General features: G+C 41.1%; 1 protein-coding gene across 6 annotated transcripts in view; it reads right to left on the bottom strand.

Moving 5' to 3' along the window:
* armc3 (armadillo repeat containing 3) overlaps nt 1-20,712 on the bottom strand; it is a 258,598-nt gene that overhangs the window by 201,135 nt on the left and 36,751 nt on the right. For 4 of the 6 annotated variants that reach the window (XM_068013721.1, XM_068013745.1, XM_068013726.1 and 1 more), the window contains one exon: nt 19,187-19,307. In XM_068013721.1, the coding sequence (XP_067869822.1) occupies nt 19,187-19,307 (121 nt within the window). The remainder of the gene's footprint in view (nt 1-19,186; nt 19,308-20,712) is intronic. The other 2 variants (XM_068013732.1, XM_068013739.1) reach the window with 1 other exon arrangement.

The following is a 20,712-nucleotide window of genomic DNA, read 5'->3' as shown; positions in this document are numbered from 1 at the left end:
CACATCCCCTCTAAACTTTGCCCCTCGCACCTTAAACCTATGTCCCCGAGTAACTGACTCTTCCACCCTGGGAAAAAGCTTCTGACTATCCACTCTGTCCATGCCACTCATAACTTTGTAAACCTCTATCATGTCGCCCCTCCACCTCCGTCATTCCAGTGAAAACAATCCGAGTTTTTCCAACCTCTCCTCATAGCTAATGCCCTCCAGACCAGGCAACATCCTAGTAAACCTCCTCTGTACCCTCTCCAAAGCCTCCACGTTCTTCTGGCAGTGTGGCGACCAGAATTGCACGCAATATTCTAAGTGTGGCCTAACTAAGGTTCTGTACAGCTTCAACATGACTTGCCAATTTTTATACTCTATGCCCCGACCGATGAAGGCAAGCATGCCGTATGCTTTCTTGACTACCTTATCCACCTGCGTTGCCACTTTCAGTGACCTGTGGACCTGTACGCCCAGATCTCTCTGCCTGTCAATACTCCTAAGGGTTCTGCCATTTACTGTATACCTCCCACCTGCATTAGACCTTCCAAAATGCATTACCTCACATTTGTCCGGATTAAACTCCATCTGCCATTTCTCCGCCCAAGTCTCCAACCAATCTATATCCTGCTGTATCCTCGGACAATCCTCATCATTATCCGCAACTCCACCAACCTTTGTGTCATCCGCAAACTTACTAATCAGACCAGCTACATTTTCCTCCAAATCATTTATATATACTACAAACAGCAAAGGTCCCAGCACTGATCCCTGCGGAACACCACTAGTCACAGCCCTCCATTCAGAAAAACACCCATCCACTGATACCCTCTGTCTTCTATGACTGAGCCAGTTGTGTTGGCTGCTTGGTGCTAGGGTTAAAGACATTGCCTCGCAGCTGGAGATGAATTTGGAGTGGGAGGATCCAGTTGTCATGGTCCAAGTAGGAACCAGTTACATAGGTAGAACTAGAAATGATGTCCTGCTGAGAGAGTTTGAGGAGTTAGGGTTCAAGTTAAAACAGAGGACCTCAAAAGGTAACAATCTCTGGAGTGTTACCTGAGCCACGCACCAATTGGCATAGAGTCAAGCAGATTAGAAAATTAAGCTTGGGGCTCAAAGAGTGGTATGGAAAGAAGGGGTTTTAATTCTGGAGCACTGGCACCAGTACTGGGGAAAGAGAGAGCTGTTCCATTGGAATGAGATCCACTCAAACCAGGATGGGATCAGCATCCCGACGAATTGTATAACCAGGACTGTGGATAGGGGTTTAAACTAAAAAGGGTGGAGGGGAGGCATCAGGTGAAGGGAGATTTATAAACCTAAAGAGAAAAGTCAAGGCAATAGAGCAATGTAGTGATTTGGATAACAATGAGCATAAAGGGATAAAGAATTTGAATGTGCATCAGGGATTAAGGTCCATGCAAAGAATAGCGGTAAAAAAATAAAATTAAAGGCTCCTTATCTGAAAACATGAAGCATTCGTAACAAGACAGGCAAACTTTGCGCAAATAGAGATAAATAGGTTTGATATCATTGTTATTACAGAGACATGGTTGCAGGTGACCAAGGTTGGGAAATATTCCAGGGTACTTAACATTTCAAAAAGACAGACAGAATGGAAAAGCAGGAAGAGTAGTCTGATAATAAAGGATAACATAAGGACAGCAGTAAGAAAGGATCTTGGCTCAGAATATCAAGAAGTAGAATCAGTATAGGTGAAGATTAGGAATAACAAGAATCAGAAAACACTGGTGGGAGTAGTTTATAGGTCCCCTTATAGAGCTATGCTGTTTGATGGAGCATTAAGCAAGAAATAATTGGAGCTTGTAACAAAGGCAAAGTAATAATCATGGAGGACTTTAACCTTCTTATAGCTGGGACAAATCAAATTGGCAAAGGTAGTCAGCAAATGAATTTGGAGAATGCTTTTGCGACAGTTTCCTAAAATAGTACATTATGGAACCAACTCGGGACAAAGTTATTTTAGATCTAGTATTGTGCAATGTTATGAAAGTGCTTCTTTTTAAAAATATTTTATTGAGGATTCTTATTTTAGAATCATTGATTTATTTGGGAAAACTGAAAAAGACTTCATGGATTTTACAAGGGTCACTCAGAGGTCTTGTTTGAAAACAAACCTTTACTGGAAATTACATGCCTTAAGCTCAATAAACAACAGAAACCTGGGTGACTTGGGGGAGATGTTTACAGAAAAGTAACAAATCGCCATTTATGATGGTAGAGGTCGGTTTTGGGATATTGTTTTGACTTTCTGGTTGGGGTGAGGGCTGCATTGAAAAGCAGTTGGAGATCAACCTGCCAAGGGAGAAACACCCAGCTCATCTTTCCTGCACCTCTCTAAGAGACCCAGAGAAATCCAGTGTGTCAGCTCCTCCTTCTCTACGTCTTTGAAAAACCTGCGAATCCAGACTGTGATAACTGAAACCCCTGATGCCACATTTCCCCTGGAAAGCCAACCAGACTACTTCTCAACATCTCCAGAACGAACTGCTCCAGTAAAGATCCCAGTGATCCGTCTCTGTATACCCAGACGCCAGACCAAAAGGGACAACTGACATGGAAAAGCACAAAGAGCAATCCAGGGTCAGAATAATTAACTGGGGGAAGGCCAACTTCAATGGGGTAAGAATGGAGCTGGGGTGAATAAATTAGAGTCAAAAGCTGGCAGGAAACCCGGTAGATGAACAATGGGCTACCTTCAAAGAACCGATAGTGCGGGCACAGTCAAGGTATGTTCCCTCGAAGGGGAAAAGTAGGGCTAACAAATCCAGAGCTCTTCAGATGATAAAAGAAGTAGAGATTAAGATAAAGAAGAAAAGTGTCACATAGAAAATACTATTGAGAACCAGGCTGAATATAGAAGGTCCAGAGGGGAAGTGAAAAAGCAAATAAGAGAAGCAAAGAGAGAGCATGAAAAGACACTGGCAGCTAGCATTAAAGGAAATCCCAAAGTTTTCTATAGGCATATAAATAGTAAAAGGGTGGTAAGAGGTGTGGGATCAATTAGGGACCAGAAAGGGGATTTACACATGGAGGCAGAGGGCATAGCTGAGGTATTAAATGAATACTTTGCACTGTCTTTACCAAGAAAGAAAATGCAACCCAGGCAATGTTGAAAGAGGAGATAAGTCAGACACTACAGGGATTTAACATTGATAAAGAGGAAGTATTAGATAGGCTGTCTGTAAAAGTGGATAAAGTATCAGGACATTGGGAAGGGCAAATAAAGCGAGGGAATACACAATAAACGGGAGGATATTGAGAGGGGTAGAAGAAGTGAGAGTCCTTGGAGTACATGTACACGAGTCCCTGAAGTTGGCAGGATAGGTAGATAGAGTGGCGAAGAAGGCATATGGAATGCTTTCTTTATTGGCCGAGGTATAGAATTCAAAAGCAGGGATGTAATGCTGGAACTGTATAAAACACTAGTTAGGCTACAGTTGGAGTATTGCTTACAGTTCTGGTCATCACATTACAGAAAGGCCATAATTGCTCTGGAGAGAGTACAGATGAGATTTACAAGAATGTTGCCAGGGCTCGAAAGTTGCAGCTATGAGGAAAGATTGGATCGGCTAGGGTTGTTTTCCTTAGAACTGAGGAGGCTGAGGAGTGACTTAACAGAGGTGTACAAAATTATGAGGGGCCTAAATAGAGTAGACAGGAAGGACCTGTTTCCCCTAGCGGAGGGTCAATTACCTGGGGGCACAGATTTAAGGTGATTGGTAGAAGGATTAGAGGGGACATGAGGAAAAACGTTTTCAACCAGAGGATGGTGGGTGTCTGGAATTCACTGCCAGGAATGGTGGTGGAGGCAGAAACCCTCAATTCTTTTAAAAGGTACTTGGACATACACCTGAAGTGCTGTGGCCGGCAAGGTTATGGACTAGGTACTGGAAATTGGGATTAGATTGGGTGGCTAGATTTTTCGGCCGGCGCAGACATGACGGGCTGAATGGCCTCCTTCTGTGCCGTAATTTTTCTACGGTTCTTTGGTTCTAAGTACCAGATGAGATGCATCCAAGGATACTGAGGGAAGTGAGGGTGGAAATTGCAGAAGCACTGGCCATAATTGTTCAGTCTTCCCTAGACTCGGGGGTGCTGCCAGAGCACTGGAGAACTGCAAACATTACACTCTTGTTCAAAAAAGGGTATTAAGATAAACCCAGCAATTACAGGCCAGCCAGTTTAACTTCGGTGGTGGGAAAACTTCTAGAAAAAATAATTTGGTACAAAATCAATAGTCACATAGACAAATATGAGTTAATTAAGGAAGGCCAGCATGGATTTAAGGGAAAATCATGTTTAACTAACTTGCTGGAGTTTGAGGAGGTAACAGAGAGGGTTGATGAGGTGCATATGGACTTTCAAAAGGCATTTGATACAGTGCCACACAACAGATTTGTGAGCAAACTTGTCACTCATGGAATAAAAGGGACAGTAGCAACATGGATACGAAATTGGCTGAGTGACAGAAAACAAAGAGTAGTGATTAATGGATGTTTTTCGGGCTGGAGGAAGGTTTGTATAGTGGAGTTCCCCAGGGATCGGTGTTGGGACCTTTGCTTTTCTTGATATACATTAATGACCTAGGCCTTTGTGTACAGGGCACAATTTCAAAGTTTACAGACGATATGAAACTTGGAAGCATTGTGAACTGTGAGGAGGATAGTGTAGAACTTCAAAAGGACATAGACAAGTTGTTGGAATGGGCAGGCAGGCGGTAGATGAAGTTCAATGCACAGAAATGTGAAGTGATTCATTTTGGTAGTAAGAACATGGAGAGACAATATGGAATAAAAGGTACAATTATAAAGTGGGTGCAGGAGCAGAGGGACCTAAGTGTATATGTGCATAAGTCATTGAAGGTGGCAGGACAGGTTGAGAGAGCAGTTAATAAAGTATACAGTATCCTGGGCTTTATTAATAGGGGCGTAGAGTACAAGAGCAAGGAAGTCATGTTGAACTTGTATAAGACAATAGTTCGGCCTCAGCTGGAGTATTGCGTCCAGTTCTGGGGTGCCGCACTTTAGGAAAGATGTGAGAGCATTGGACAGAGTGCAGAAAAGATTCACGAGAATGGTTCCAGGGATGAGGAATTTCAGTTATGAAGATAGATTGGAGAAGTTAGGACTGTTTTCCTTGGAGAAGGCGGAGAGGTGATTTGATATAGGTATTCAAAATCATGAGGGATCTGGACAGAGTAGTTAGAGAGAAACTGTTCCCACTTGTGAAAAGATTGAGAACAAGTGGGCACAGATTTAAAGTATTTGGTAGAAGCAAAAGTGACATGAGGAAAAACTTTTTCACGCAAAGAGTGGTTAAGGTCTGGAATGCACTGCCTGAGAACATCGTGGAGGCAGGTTCAACTGAAGTATTCAAAAGGGAATTAGACAGTTATATGAAAAGGAAGAATGTGCAGGGTTACGGGGAGAAGGCAGGGGAATGGAACTGAGGGAATTGTTCTTTCAGAATGCCAGTGCGGACATGATGGGTCGAATGGCCTCCTTCTGCACTGTAACGATTCTGTGATCCTTCCATATCTTCTCTTTTTTCTTCAAGAACTAGTATTTGGCCAAAATATTCCTTTTGTTTTTTTTTGTAAAAGAGCTCTGCAGAGAAAATCTATTTATTCTTCAGTGTGTGTGTCAGGTGGGGGGGGGGGGGGGAATGGGGTATTTAAAAAGGGAATTTTCATATTTCGATCTGTGTGTTGATACTTTGCTTCGTTACTGGATAAGTCTTGTTTTACAATAAACTGATAGTTTTATTGTTTATTGAAGAAACCTGGTTGGTGTATTTTATTCAGGGATAAAGAGTAGAGTATATGATTGATCGTTATCGGTAATTGGGTAACCATTTAAATATGTTGTGACCTGTAGAGAAGTGAAATTAGAAAATACAGTGCACTCCTTCCACCTCGGTCGTAACAGCAATGAGGAAGTAATCGCATAGTAAAAGATTCCCTCGGAAAAAAGTGATCATAATATAATTGAATTCCATGTTAAGTTTGAGAGCAACGTACTCAAGTCCAAACAAGAACCTTAAACTTCAATAAAGCCAATTACACAGGTATGTGGGGAGAGCTGGCTAAGGTTGGTTGAGTAAATAGACTAAAAGGTATAGCAGTAAATAAACAGTGGTCAACATTTAAAGAAGCAATTCAAAATGTTCAACAAAAATACATTCTATTAAAAAGCAAAACCTCAGTGGTTTACTAAAAATGTTAAAGATAGTATTAGATTAAAAGAAGAGGCATATAATGTTGCAAAATATAGTAGTAAGCCTGAGGATTGGAAGAGTTAGAGAAACCAGTAAAGGGCAACCAAAAAGTTGATAAATGGGGGAAATTATAGATTATGAGTACACTAGCCAAGAATATGAAAACAGATCGTAAGAGCTTTTACAGGTATATAAAAAGAATAGCTAAAGTAAACATTGGTTCCTTACGGGAAAAACAGGAGAAATTATTATGGTAAATAAGGAAATAGCAAGGATGTTGAACAAATATTCTGCGCCTGTCTTCACAGTAGAAGGCACAAATTACATATCAGAAATAGAGGGTAACCAAGGAACTAATAAGAGTAAGGAACTAATTAATATCAGCAGAGAAAATGTATTACAGAAACTTAAAGGACTAAAATCTGACATGGTACAGAATCTCACTTAAAGTTTTTGATAAATAGAATGCCATATCCACTGCCTCCATAAGTGTTTCATCAGCCAAAGTACTTTTAACAACAGTTTTTTTTAGCTTCCCAAGCTAAGGGGCAAAATTTCTTATTTCCACCCATACGACATATTATGGAACCAGCTGCACTAGAATACCTATCAGGGAGATTAGCATGTGTAGCATCTCTTAAAATGTTTTTTGGGTCACGTTAGGATGGTAACTGAAGTAAAAAGAAAATCTGAACAAATGCATAATGTTTTATTTGCCCTTAAAACATTTTTTGACTTTAGGGTGTTTCATCATAGTATTTAACTTCAACACATCTAGCACCTGATTTCGTCTGAGTGTACAACCAGTTCAACTGACCAATCAAGCTTTGCAATTGCTCTGACTATACATAGAAACATAGAAAATAGGAGCAGGGGCAGGCCATTCGGCCCTTCGAGTCTGCTCGACCATTCATTATGATCATGGCTGATCATCCAACTCAGAAACCTTTTCCTGCTTTCACCCCATATCCTTTGATCCCTTTAAACCCAAGTTTACGTATAACATCATCCTTCTGTGAGGACCTAGTAGGAACAACCGAGATGGGAGTATCACTCTCTAAATAGGATTGTTGATTTAAACTTATTCCAAAGCTACTCTACTTAATATCTAAACCAATATATTTAAAATCCCCACAAGCCTGACTCCCAATTTTAAATTCTAATCTTATTAATAATGCATTTCTCACATTAGTTAGTAGCACCCCATGAAAAATCATTAACATACACCATGAAGATGCCTGAAAGTGTTCCTTTATGATACCAATAAAATGTTACGGGATCTGCTTTTAGTTGAACTTGTTTTGAACAAAACAGATATCACTGAAAAATACCACACATTGGAAGCATCATTCAGGCCATGGACAGCTTTGTTTAGTTTCCAGTTTTCCTTCTCCATCTGCTGCTTCTTTGGGTGGTTTCAAAAACACTTCGCTCTGAAAAGTATTGCCCTGCAGAAATGCAGCTTTTATTTCGATTGATCTACCCATCCATGAATATGTAGCCAAAAGAACTAAAAGGATTTTATTTATTTATTTTATTTAGAGATACAGCACTGAAACAGGCCCTTCGGCCCACCAAGTCTGTGCCGACCATCAACCACCCATTTATACTAATCCTACATTAATCCCATATTCCAACCGCATCCTCACCTATCCCTATATTCCCCTACCACCTACCTATACTAGGGGCAATTTATAATGGCCAATTTACCTATCAACCTGCTAGTCTTTTTGGCTGTGGGAGGAAACCGGAGCACCCGGAGGAAACCCACGCAGACACAGGGAGAACTTGCAAACTCCACACAGGCAGTACCCAGAATTGAACCCGGGTCGCTGGAGCTATGAGGCTGCGGTGCTAACCACTGCGCCACTGTGCTGCCCATGATTTTCAAGATTACTTTTCCAGATGTGGAAGAGTCCACTCTAACATCTGCATCACCCAGTCACTCTTCAAAACCACTAGCAACTAGCGTCATTTTAACCATAAGTCCCATCTGCAAGGACTTTTTCAGTACAAATCCACCAGTGTGACAAAGCTGGTTGCCCCTTATCTGGTACCTCAGAATAAACTCCAAACTCTCTCCAACTATCTAATTCTGTTTGTTTTGCATCTCTTATTAGAGTATCCTCAATTTTATTGGCAGCCATCAAAACTTCACGATCACGAGGACTTCTGCTTCTCGTTCTGTTCTGAGAGTGTTCTGTAGTCTTTACTTCATTGTCTAATCTATTCAAACTATGGCCTCTACTTGCACTATTATGTCTGTTGGGACTACTACAGTGAGACCTCCCTCTTGCACTATTGGAGGCTCTTTCTTGGTACATGATTGTTTTCTGATGCAAAGGTCACTTCCGGACCCACTATCAGTATTTGCACTGCACTTCCTTACTCTCCACTCTTTCACCCCATTCTCCCAGTCCATGGATCTCACTTCTTGGCCATCATCCTGAAAATTCAACCAACATTTAAACTTGCCAGTAGCTTTACCTGCACAAACCCAACTGTCACATCCCTCCATTCACCAAACCCCTCTGGAATATATATCACCAGAGTAACCATTCTGGGCAACTAGTCTTTGGATGTGAAAGCTCTGTCATGTATCACGATCACTCATATTACCATTATCCAGCCCTTGATCTACCATATTCTATTCCTCAAATGAAATCTGGTCACAAAATGAAGAATTTAAATATTTCTCTCTTTATGCCATACTTTTAGCTCCATGGTAACCACCTTGTTAAAGTAAGATGCCAATGGAAGGCTTACACTAAGATGTGGCAGCACCCTCTGATACTTTTTCCAGATTTCACACTTCTCACTACACTTTTCTATTAGCCTCATATACTCTTCATCAACCACACCTGCATCTTTTCGCAGGATTTTAACCTTTGACAAGTAGGGTGAGCAAATTGTCGCTGTAACTTTAAAACAATATTCCTTTTCTCTGATTCTTATCACCTGACACCATTAATACTCTGATGAGAAGCATCTGATTTTGTTAAGGTGATACAATAATGTCCTGACTGGATAAATTGCAGATCTACTGGCTTTCCAAAAATAATTGTCTTTTCATGCTCCATGTCAAGTTTCATTCTTCTTTCATATAAGGTTTACCCAACAGCATAGGTATCTCACAAAGAAACCGCATCAGTACTTACAAAATGGCTTACTCCAGTTATTTTACATGGAATTACATCTGTTTTTAGTGACAATGTGTTATCAACATCAAACTTCAAAAAAGTACCACTTTTATATTCCTTAATCTTGCCTCAATCCTCACTACATAGTGAATTAAGATAGCATTAACCAATCTGTTCCACATACTTTCGAAGTGCAAGCATTATTCAGCAGTGCACAGTTAAAGAAGTCCGTGACCAACACTTCATCGTAGGATAAAAACTTGTGACTAGTTCAATTCATTCAGATTCATCATTACCTTCATTCTCTTCCTCAGAATTCTCTTTAAAATGTGTTATTTTGAGTACACTGCCTCTTTGCTTTGAGCGTTTCACCCCATAATGATACTTCGAGTCACACCTGAACCACTGTCAACTGTTCCTTGGGCATTCCTGGGATGCATTCGCCTATTATTGCTGTTCCAATTTTGTCTTCTGATGTCATAGCCAGTTCTGCTCAAGGTGCTTTTGTCCTCATTCTGTCTGTCTTTAATCCTTCCATTGTATTGATGCCTGTGTCCAGTATCTGGACCATTTTGAAATCTGGCAATCATTGAGTCCTCTATTCTTTGTATCACCACAGAATGTCCAATTTCTTCCATGCAAGCTGAAGGAAATGACTGTTACCCCAGGAATTTATTTTCAAGGCAGCAAACATCTGATCCACAGGGTTTCCCTCTCCGAGAACCAAACACCAGTTCGAACTCGAAGCCTTTCCATGTAAGACACCCTAGCACAATCCAGCAATTTAATTGCTAGTACTGATCCAGGGAGCCCAATCTTTTATATAATTTGTTAAATATATTGATATATTCTTCAATGGGATGACCATCTATTTTCTGATATCCATCAAAGCCTGACCAAACCTCATAGACATTTAACAGATCATCTTTCCTGTTAATTTCATCCAAGACCTCTAAAAGAAGGTCCAAACCTTCACTACTATCCAACTCATGGGCATCCCACTCATAAAATACTTCTGCCGCAAGTGCTGAAGCCTCAGCTATTTACAATCTTTATTAGTGTGTTACAGCCAGGTGAGGAGAGGGTTCCAGGTTCCCCTCTTATCCTTCCTCTTATTTGACTGCAACAGGGTTTATTCCTTTTTTAAACCATGGTTGTGCTAACCACCTCAGTGAGTGTTTCACCTTTTACCTTTGATGTGATCGTGAAAGAACCAAATCGGACAGGTTTTCTTGAGTTTAAACAAGAAAGAGGAGAGTTTATTATACTTAACAATCTAAAACCGATCTAGAAAAAAATAATAAATTTACTCTACACATTCACACAAGGCTCGTACTCACACACAAATAAATTACAGAGGGAAAAGTAGATTTTTGTGGTTGGATTAGAGTCCAGATTATATGGAAATTAAATACAGAGTCTGTGAAGCTGGAAGATTCGGTGGTCTTCCGAATGAAGTTGTATTCTTGAAGTCCTTGGCTGATCAAAGTGCACTTGGTGGCTGGCCCACTTGGCTCAAGGCTTTCTTGGAGGCAGATTTGTTGGTGGCTCCCTTCCCCTGGTCTCTCTCTGTAGCAATGTGTAGGTTTGGAGGGTCCACAGTCGCAGACAGGGTTCAAACTTGTATTATCTGGAGAGAGAGAGGGAGAGGCACACAGCCTTTCTCCTGCTGCACAGTCTGAGGTATTGCCCTTCTGTCTTTGTTCAAGGAAACTTTTAGCTTTCACTGAGATGCACAGATGGTCACATGATGACCTCTGTGTATTCATTGGAAGCTTCTAATAATATTCAAAACTCGGAACTGGCTCCCCAGGTCCCAGGATGCCAATTTTTACACTTTGCGGGGGTTTGCTCTTTCAAAGTCAAAGTGTTGGGATTGCCTTGAATGCCGTGCTAATGAAGCAATCTTAGCTAATTTAATAACTTAGAGCAAGCCATTATTCTGGGTCCATACTGCCCAGACCTCTGTCTCCGGGTGGGTCTTAGGAATGCAAAAAGGTGTTTCAGATGCAAATTTCGGTGGCCATTTTAGCTTTTAAAAGTTAACGGCAGGATTTTTCCACTAAAAGTTTAATGTAAGTTTCCAACTGATGAATTCATAATCCCTCATTTGGCATGCCATGTTTTCTTGGCAAGTGACTTAGACAAAGAGACAGACAGTAATGTATCCAAGTTTCTTTATGGTACAAAGCTAGGTGGGAATGTCAACTGTGAGGAAGGCACAGAGGCTGCAAAGTAATATAGACATATTAAGTGAGTGGGCAACAAGGTGACAGATGGAGTATAATGTGGGGAAGTGTGAGGTTATTCACTTTGGTAATAAGAATAGAAAAGGAGAATATTTTTGAAAAGGCGTGAAACTTTTACTTTTATTCGTTCATGGGATGCAGAATCCCTGGCAAGGCCAGCAGTTGTTGCCCATCCCTAATTGCCCTTTCTTGAAGCCACTTTCTTGAACTGCTGTAGTCCATGCAGTGTAGGTACAACCAGAGTGCTGTTAGGATGGGACTTCTAGGTTTTTAACCCTGTGACAGTGAAGTAACGGCAATATAGTTCCAAATCAGGATGGTGAGAAACTTGGAGAGGATCATGTTCCCATGCATCTACTGCCCTTGTTTTTCTAGGTGGTCGAGATCACGGATTTGGAAGGTGCTGTCGAAGGAGGCTTGGTGAGTTGCTGCAGTGCATCTTGTGGATGGTACACACTGTTGCCACTGTGCTGGTGAGTGAATATTTAAGGTGCCGATTAAGCAGACTGCTTTGTCCTGGATGGCGTCGAGCTTCTTGATTGTTGTTGGAGCTGCACTCATCCAGGCAATTGGTGTATTCCATCACACTCTTCACCATGTCTTGTGGATGGTGGACAGGCTGTGGAGATTCAGGAGGTGAGTTACTCACTACAGAATTACAGCCTCTGACCTGCTCTTTTATTTATTTATTTAGAGATACAGCACTGAAACAGGCACTTTGGCCCACCGAGTCTGTGCCAACCATCAACCACCCATTTATTCTAACCCTACACTAATCCCATATTCCTACCACATCCCCACCTGTCCCTATGTTCCCCTACCACTTACCTATACTCGGGGCAATTTATAATGGCCAATTTACCTATCAACCTGCAAGTCTTTTGGCGGTGGGAGGAAACCGGAGTACCCAGCGAAAACCCACGCAGACACAGGGAGAACTTGCAAACTCCACACAGGCAGTGCCCAGAATTGAACCCGGGTCGCTGGAGCTGTGAGACTGCAGTGCTAACCACTGCGCCACCCGCACTATAGCCACACTTTTATATGGCTAGTCCAGTTAAGTTTCTGATCAATGGTAACCCCCAGGGTATTAATGGTGGGGGATTCAGCAATGGTAATGCTGTTGAACATCAAGGGGAGATGGTTAGATTCTCTCCTGTTGCAGATAGTCATGGCCTGGCACTTGTGTACTGTGAGTATTACTTGCCACTTATCAGCCCAAGCCTGAATGTTGTCCAGACTAAAGGCTGGCTCGGGTCTGCAAATGAAACCCGACCCGAGTCCAACCCGGCCCGAGTCTTTTCATTTTTTCCCGTGCCCGACCCGACCATCAATTAACCTAGCTTCTGTTTTTCACTTAGTTGCTTATCTGCACTAGCTTAAAAAAACTGTAACTACTGTTTGTCATTTTTATAAATGACCTGGAAGAGGGTGTAGAAGGGTGGGTTAGTAAATTTGCAGATGACACTAAGGTCGGTGGAGTTGTGGATAGTGCCGAAGGATGTTGTAGGGTACAGAGGGACATAGATAGGCTGCAGAGCTGGGCTGAGAGATGGCAAATGGAGTTTAATGCGGAAAAGTGCGAGGTGATTCACTTTGGAAGGAGTAACAGAAATGCAGAGTACTGGGCTAATGGAAAGATTCTTGGTAGTGTAGATGAACAGAGAGATCTTGGTGTCCAGGTGCATAAATCCCTGAAGGTTGCTACCCAGGTTAATAGGGCTGTTAAGAAGGCATATGGTGTGTTAGCTTTTATTAGTAGGGGGATCGAGTTTCGGAGCCACGAGGTCATGCTGCCGCTGTACAAAACTCTGGTGAGACCGCACCTGGAGTATTGCGTGCAGTTCTGGTCACCGCATTATAGGAAGGATGTGGAAGCTTTGGAAAGGGTGCAGAGGAGATTTACTAGGATGTTGCCTGGTATGGAGGGAAGGTCTTACGAGGAAAGGCTGAGGGACTTGAGGTTGTTTTCGTTGGAGAGAAGGAGGAGGAGAGGTGACTTAATAGAGACATATAAGATAATCAGAGGGTTAGATAGGGTGGATAGTGAGAGTCTTTTTCCTCGGATGGTGATGGCAAACACGATAGCTTTAAGTTGAGGGGTGATAGATATAGGACAGATGTCAGAGGTAGTTTCTTTACTCAGAGAGTAGTAGGGGCGTGGAACGCCCTGCCTGCAACAGTAGTAGACTCGCCAACTTTAAGGGCATTTAAGTGGTCATTGGATAGACATATGGATGAAAATGGAATAGTGTAGGTCAGATGGTTTCACAGGTCGGCGCAACATCGAGGGCCGAAGGACCTGTACTGCGCTGTAATGTTCTCATTCTAAAAAAAAATTCTAAACAACCTTTCAAGTCCAAAATGTACATTAACATTGGAGCCACGTACCGGAGGTGATGATAGAGTGGGGGACCCGGAAGAGTGACCCAACCCGAACCCGACAAATGTCGTCGGGTCCCGTCAGGTTCGGGTCAGGTAGCCATGCTCTAGTCCAGACTACTTCAGTATCTGAGGAGTTGTGAATGGTACTGAGCACTGTGCAATCATGAGCGAACATCCTCACTTTTGACCTTATGATGGAGGGAAGGTCATTGATGAAGCAACCAAAGATGGTAGGCTTTAGACACTAAATATTGATGTTCAGAGAGACTTGTGTGCACTCATATAAGGAACACAGAAAGTTAGCATACAGGTGCAGCAAGGAATTCGGAAGGCAAGTTGGCCTTTATTGCAAGGGGACTGGAGTACAAGAACAAGGAAGTCTTGCGACAACTGTGTAGGGTTTTGGTGACACCACACTTGGAATAGTGTGTGCATATTTAATCTTCATATCTGAGGAAGAATATACTTGCTTTGGAGGCAGTAGAGAGAAGGTTCAATAGACTGGTTCCAGGGACGAGGTGTTACCACCAAGACGGGAGGAGTGCATTGTCTTTTCTCGTTCCATTTCTCCACAGGTCACAATATATATTTAAATGTTTACCTAGGTACTGATGCGGTCAATCAGATACTCAACTCTTTATACCAGAATAAAATACAACAACTAGGTTTCTTTAATAAATTATTAGTTTATGATTAAAAAAAAGACTTAACCAGTAACAAAGCAAAGCATTAACACATAGATTGAAGTATGAAAGTTCCCTTTTTACCTTAGCCCCACAGACACACACACACACACACACACACACACACACACACACACACACGTTAATGGAAAAATAGAGATTTCCTTTTTAGAGCTCTGTTACAAAAAATGACAAAAAAAACTTCGGCCAAAGACTTGCAAATTCTTGAAGAAAAAAGAGAAGGTATGAAAAGATGTGAGTTATCCCTTTATTCTGGCATCCCAAATACGCATAGACGGGTGTCACTGGGATCTTCCTGGAACAGTTGGGGCTGCACAGTGGTGCAGTGGTTAGCACCGCAGCCTCACAGCTCCAGCGACCTGGGTTCGATTCTGGGTTCCGCCTATGCGGAGTTTGCAAGTTCTCCCTGTGACCGCGTGGGTTTTCGCCGGGTGCTCCGGTTTCCTCCCACAGCCAAAGACTTGCAGGTGATAGGTAAATTGGCTGTTGTACATTGCCCCTAGTGTAGGTAGGTGTTAGGGAATATGGGATTACTGTAGGGTTAGTATAAATGGGTGGTTGATGGTCGGCACAGACTTGGAGGGCCAAAGGGCCTGTTTCAATGCTGTATCTCTAAAATAAAAAAAATAAAAAGTTGTTATCAGGCAACATTGCCGATCAGTTTGGCAGGCCATTCAGGAGGAATGCCGCATCAATTTCTCTATTTCTTGCTTCTAAGAGCTTCTCAAAGAGATGGAAAAACTGGCAGGCATTTCAAAGAGCTAGAAAAGGCTGAGTTGGAGGTTTGTCCTTGGCAGGTTGATTTTTTCAACTCCTTTTCAAAACACTGTCCATGCTCCAACTGACTGTACAAGCGAAACCAAAACAATATCTCAAGAGTTAAGCCTCCTATCAATCTTGACCTGTCACTCCTCTGTAAACATCTTTTCCAGGTCGATAAAATCCCCGCTGGGTACTTATCTAAAGACAGGTGACTCCCAATAAGGGTTGTTTACAAACCAGGTGCAAAAGACTGTCCGATGACCTTTTTTTAAAAAAAACACAAAGTCCAGCATTTATAAAATACTGTTCAGTTTTCCCAAATAAAACAATGTCCATAATTCTAAAATACATGACTCCTAAAAAAAACTTAACAAAAAATATAGAAGCACCGTCATAACAGAAGGTTGTCCTATGATAAGAGGCTGAGTAAATTGGGCTTTTACTCTCTGGAGTTTAGAAGAATGAGAGGTGGTCTCATTGAAACATTAACAATTCAGAACGGGCTTGACAGGCTACGCACTGGTTGGGAATCTGGAGCATGGGGGCACAGCCTCAGGGGTCAATCATTTAGGGCTCAAATGAGGAGAAATTTCTTCACTCAGAGGGTTGTGAATCTTTAGGATTTTCAACCCCAGAGGATTGCGGAAAGTCCATCATTGAATATATTCAAGGCTGGGATCGATAGATTTTTGATCTCTCAGGGAATCGAGTGAAATGGGGAGCAGTTGGGAAAGTGGAGTTGAGGCAGAAGATCAGCACTGATCGTACTGAATGGCAGAGCAAGCCTGAGAGGCCATATGGTCTACTCCTTTTCCTATTTCTTATGTTCTTCATCCGCCTCCATTACAGGAAGCCAAAGATGGAGAGATAAGAGTACAAATGAGACGGAATATTAAAGCAGCAAGCCCTACTTGAGCAACTCATCCCTATTGAATCATATCATGGTTACAGCACAGAAAGAGGCCATTCAGCCCATTGAGTCCATGCTGGCTCTCTGCAAGAGCAACTCACCTAGTCCCACTCCACTGCCTTTTTCCCATAACCCTGCAACCTTTCTCTCTTCAGGTGCTTATCCAATTCCCTTTTTAAAGCCACAATTAAATCTGCCTCCATCACACTCTCAGGCAATGCACTGCATGTCCCAACAACACGCTGCGTAAAACAAGTTTTTCTTCATGTCGCCATTGATTCGTTTGCTAATCACCTTAAATTGGTGTCCTCTGGTTCTTGACCCTTCTGCCAATGGGAACAGTTTCTCCCTATCTACTAGGTCTAGACGCCTCATGATTTTGAACATCTTGATCAAATTTCCTCTTAACCTTCTCTCTAAGCTTCAATCCCATCTCCTCCAATCCATCCATGTAACTGACGTCCCTCATACCTGGAACCATTTTCTTAAATCTTTTCTGCACCTTCTCCAAAGCCTTCACATCCTTCCTAAAGTGTGGTGCCCAGAATTGGACACACACTCCAGTTGAGGGCAATCCTGTGTTTTATAAAGGTTGATCATAACTTCCTTGCTTTTGTATTCTATGCCTCAGTTTGTAAAGCCCAGGACCACGCCAAAGACTTGCAGGTTGATAGGTAAATTGGCCATTATAAATTGCCCCTAGTGTAGGTAGATGGTAGGGAAATATAGGGACAGGTGAGGATGTGGTAGGAATATAGAATGAGTGTAGGATTAGTACAAATGGGTGGTTGATGGTCGGCACAGACTCGGTGGGCCGAAGGGCCTGTTTCAGTGCTGTATCTCTAAAACAAAACAAAACCCCACATGCCTTTTTAACTGCTTTCTGAACCTGTCCTGCCACCATCAATGATTTATGCACATATACCCCCGGTCTCTCTGTTCCTGCACCCACTTTAGAATTGTACCTTTTGTTTTATATCATCTCTCTTCGTTCTCATTACCAAAATGAATCACTTCACATTTCCCTGCATTAAATTTCATCTGCCATGTGTCTTCCCACTCCACCAGCCTGTCTACGTCCTCTTGAATTCTATCACTATCCTCCTCATAGTTCACAATATTTCCAAGTTTTGTGTCATCTGCAAATTTTTTAATTGTGCCCTGTAGACCCAAGTCTAGGTCATTAATATATATCAAGAAAAGCAGTTGTCCTAGTACTGACCCCTGGGGAACCCCACTCTATACCTTCCTCCAGTCTAAGAAACAACCATTCACCACTACTCTCTGTTTCCTGAGGCTCAGCCAACTGAGTATTGATGCTGCCACCATCCCTTTTATTCCATAGGCTTCAAATTTGCTGGCATGTTTATTTTCAGCACTTTATCAAGCACCTTTTGGAAATCCATGTACACCAGATCAACCGCATAACCCTCATCAACCCTCTCTGTTACTCCATCAAAAACTCAATCAAGTTAGTTAAACATGATTTGCTTTTAACAAATCTGTGCTGGTTTTCCTAAATTAATTCATACTTGCCCAAGTAATTGTTAATTTTGTCCCAGATTATTGTTTCTAAAATCTTTCCCATACTGAGGTTAAACTGGTCAGTAGTCACTGGGTTAATCCTTGCATCCTTTTTGAACAGGGTGCAACATTTGAAATTCTCCGGAGTCCTCTGGAATCACCCCCATATCTAAGGAGGATTGGAAATTTATGGCCAGTAAATTTCCACCCTTACTTCCCTCAACATCCTCAGATGCATCCAATCCAGTCCTAGTGATTTATCAACTTTAAGTACAACCAGCCTTTCTAATATCTCCTCTTTATCAATTTTTAGCCCATCAAGTATCTCAACTACCTCCTGTTTCACTATGACTTTGGCAGCATCTTCTTCCTTGGTAAAGACATACAAAGTACTCATTTAATACCTCAATCTCCATGCGTAGATCCCCTGTTTGGTTTCTAATCAGTCCACTCCTCCTCTTATTACCCTTTTTCTACTTATATGCCTATAGAAGTCTTTTGGATTCCATTTTATGATACCTGCCAGGTTCTTCTTATACTCTCTCTTTGCCTCTCTTATTTCCTTTTTCACATCCCATCTGAACTTTCTATATTCAGCCTGGTTCTCACTTGTATTATTAATCTATCAGTCATATGCACATGTCTTCTGCTTCATCTTACTCTCTCTTGTCATCCAGGGAGCTCTGGCTTTGGTTGCCCTACCTTTCCCTCAGTGGAAAAAAAGTCAATGATTAGTCATCCCTGGTACCTCTGTTTTTTTTTTACATAATGCCTGGCAACTCAAATGATTGTTTAATCTACCTCTTACTGACTACATTATGAAGCAGTAATCCATATAGATTCTTTTATTCAAAAATAAATTTTGCCTCGACTGATCATTATGCAAAATCTTATTTTTCTCAGCCCAGAAAAGTAAAATGAAAAACAGCCTGCCTCAAGTTTTCATCCACTTGGAAGACCTGAACGCCTTCCACTTTTGATGGTGAGCTTCCCATAAGGAATCTGATTCTAAATTACATTTTAACTTATAAAAATATAAAGTATGTAGCGGATTTAAAAAGGAAAATAATTTGAATGTGCCACTGTGTAGGAAATACACACAAATATTTTCCTTAAAAAATAACATCCAAATTAAAACATATTTCATTTAAGTCCCATTCCATAAAAACATTGCAAAAAGGAAATGCAATGATAAAGTATTCAAAATTGTAACAAGTTGTTCCATGATGAACATTTTACAGTATCAACACACAATAAGACAAATGTCAATGAAAATATACTAACCTTTTTCAGAAAATTTGTATATGGCTTCACAAGCTTTAAGCAAAATGTCATCCTCTGGAGAATCCAGCATAAGTACTACTGTGTGTACATTTTTGCTCTCAATAATAAGTGAATTGAACTGCTGAAGAAAGTAGAGTTCATTTTTGTGTATTTTTTAATATTCTATCACTTCAAGAAGTGAACAAACATCTTAACATCTTTGGGGCAATATCATCCAACATCCATTAAAAATAAAAACATATTTAAAGTATCTATCAGATGAAAAACCTGATTTAGATGCTTTATTACTCTAAATGCTCAAAATCATGGAACGGTGTAACATTTCACTAAGATATCATCAGAAGATATAACCTGTCAATTTAATTAATATTTTCCAATTCAGAATGGCATTTAAAAAGGATCAAAATGAATCAATGACACTGGATAACACTAGTTTCTTTACAATTTTCATTATAATTTCTAATATGCACAGTAAAGAATCAATAAAAATGTAACCTCTGATGTGTTATCGCAAATCTAAAACAATGCAGGGAATGAAATGTGTTGTTCTGTATTCTGCATAGAAATTTAAAATGATGCTATAGTTGAACCCTGACATTTAAAATAAATGAAGCAGTTTGACATCAAGAAATATAAACCTAATTTTCTAAAACCTAACAATTTATCCAACTTGGATAGATTGAAAGAAGAGCCCAAACTTAAATGAAAGCAAATATTTTAAAAATGTGCTATTATCTTCAAGTAAACATTGGTATTAAGTTCACAAATTGTATCATAGTAGTCCTTTGAAATACATATCGGATCCTTTGATGCTATATGTTGTGAAACTATAGACAATGGGAACAAGCAGCCAGACATATTGAGATTCTGTGCCTAGATTGAAGTTATGTTTCAACTAAATACACTTACCTGGAATCATGTACAAGCTATTCATCAGAAAATACTAATGCTCAATTTGTCTTATTGGAACACCTATGTGTGGGTAAGCAAGCTGAAGCCCATTCTGGTACTACTTGGTTGTTGACATCTTCAAAAGGGATATTGTTCTCTTTACTGATGATGCTCTGCGGAATGTTTTTCCTGTCCAATATTTCCCCTTTTCCCCTGAAGGAGTTTATTCTTCCTAGGTATAGTTCCACAAGCATTGGCAGCCTTTAGCACTCGCCCTTTTTCAGAGAACTTGGACAGTGAACGTTAATGAAATTTTGACCATGCATATAATTATATCCAAACCTATCTCCAAGCAGAGATTTGGATAAGTATCAGAAGAGGGAACAATAAGTGATTTCCTCCGCACCCCTGACTGGCCCTAACCCATGGATGCAAAGACCAATTTTAGCAGCTTAATTGCTGCCCCAGCTGAGGTCAGGAATGGAATCAAGGACCTTATATTCTATCTTCATTTAGTAGTCCTAATTGTCCGAATGTAGCCAAAACATCTCTAGCAACGGCTTCTCTTCCAACCTCGCAGTCTCACCTCTGGATTCACCAATGATCTAACCTTGGCCCCCCTGCTTTCGCATCTA

The sequence above is a fragment of the Heterodontus francisci genome, chromosome 2, assembly GCF_036365525.1.
Source record: "Heterodontus francisci isolate sHetFra1 chromosome 2, sHetFra1.hap1, whole genome shotgun sequence".
Classification (NCBI taxonomy): domain Eukaryota; kingdom Metazoa; phylum Chordata; class Chondrichthyes; order Heterodontiformes; family Heterodontidae; genus Heterodontus; species Heterodontus francisci.
Note: the sequence above shows the minus strand (reverse complement) of the source record. Positions and strands in the feature narration are given on the sequence as shown.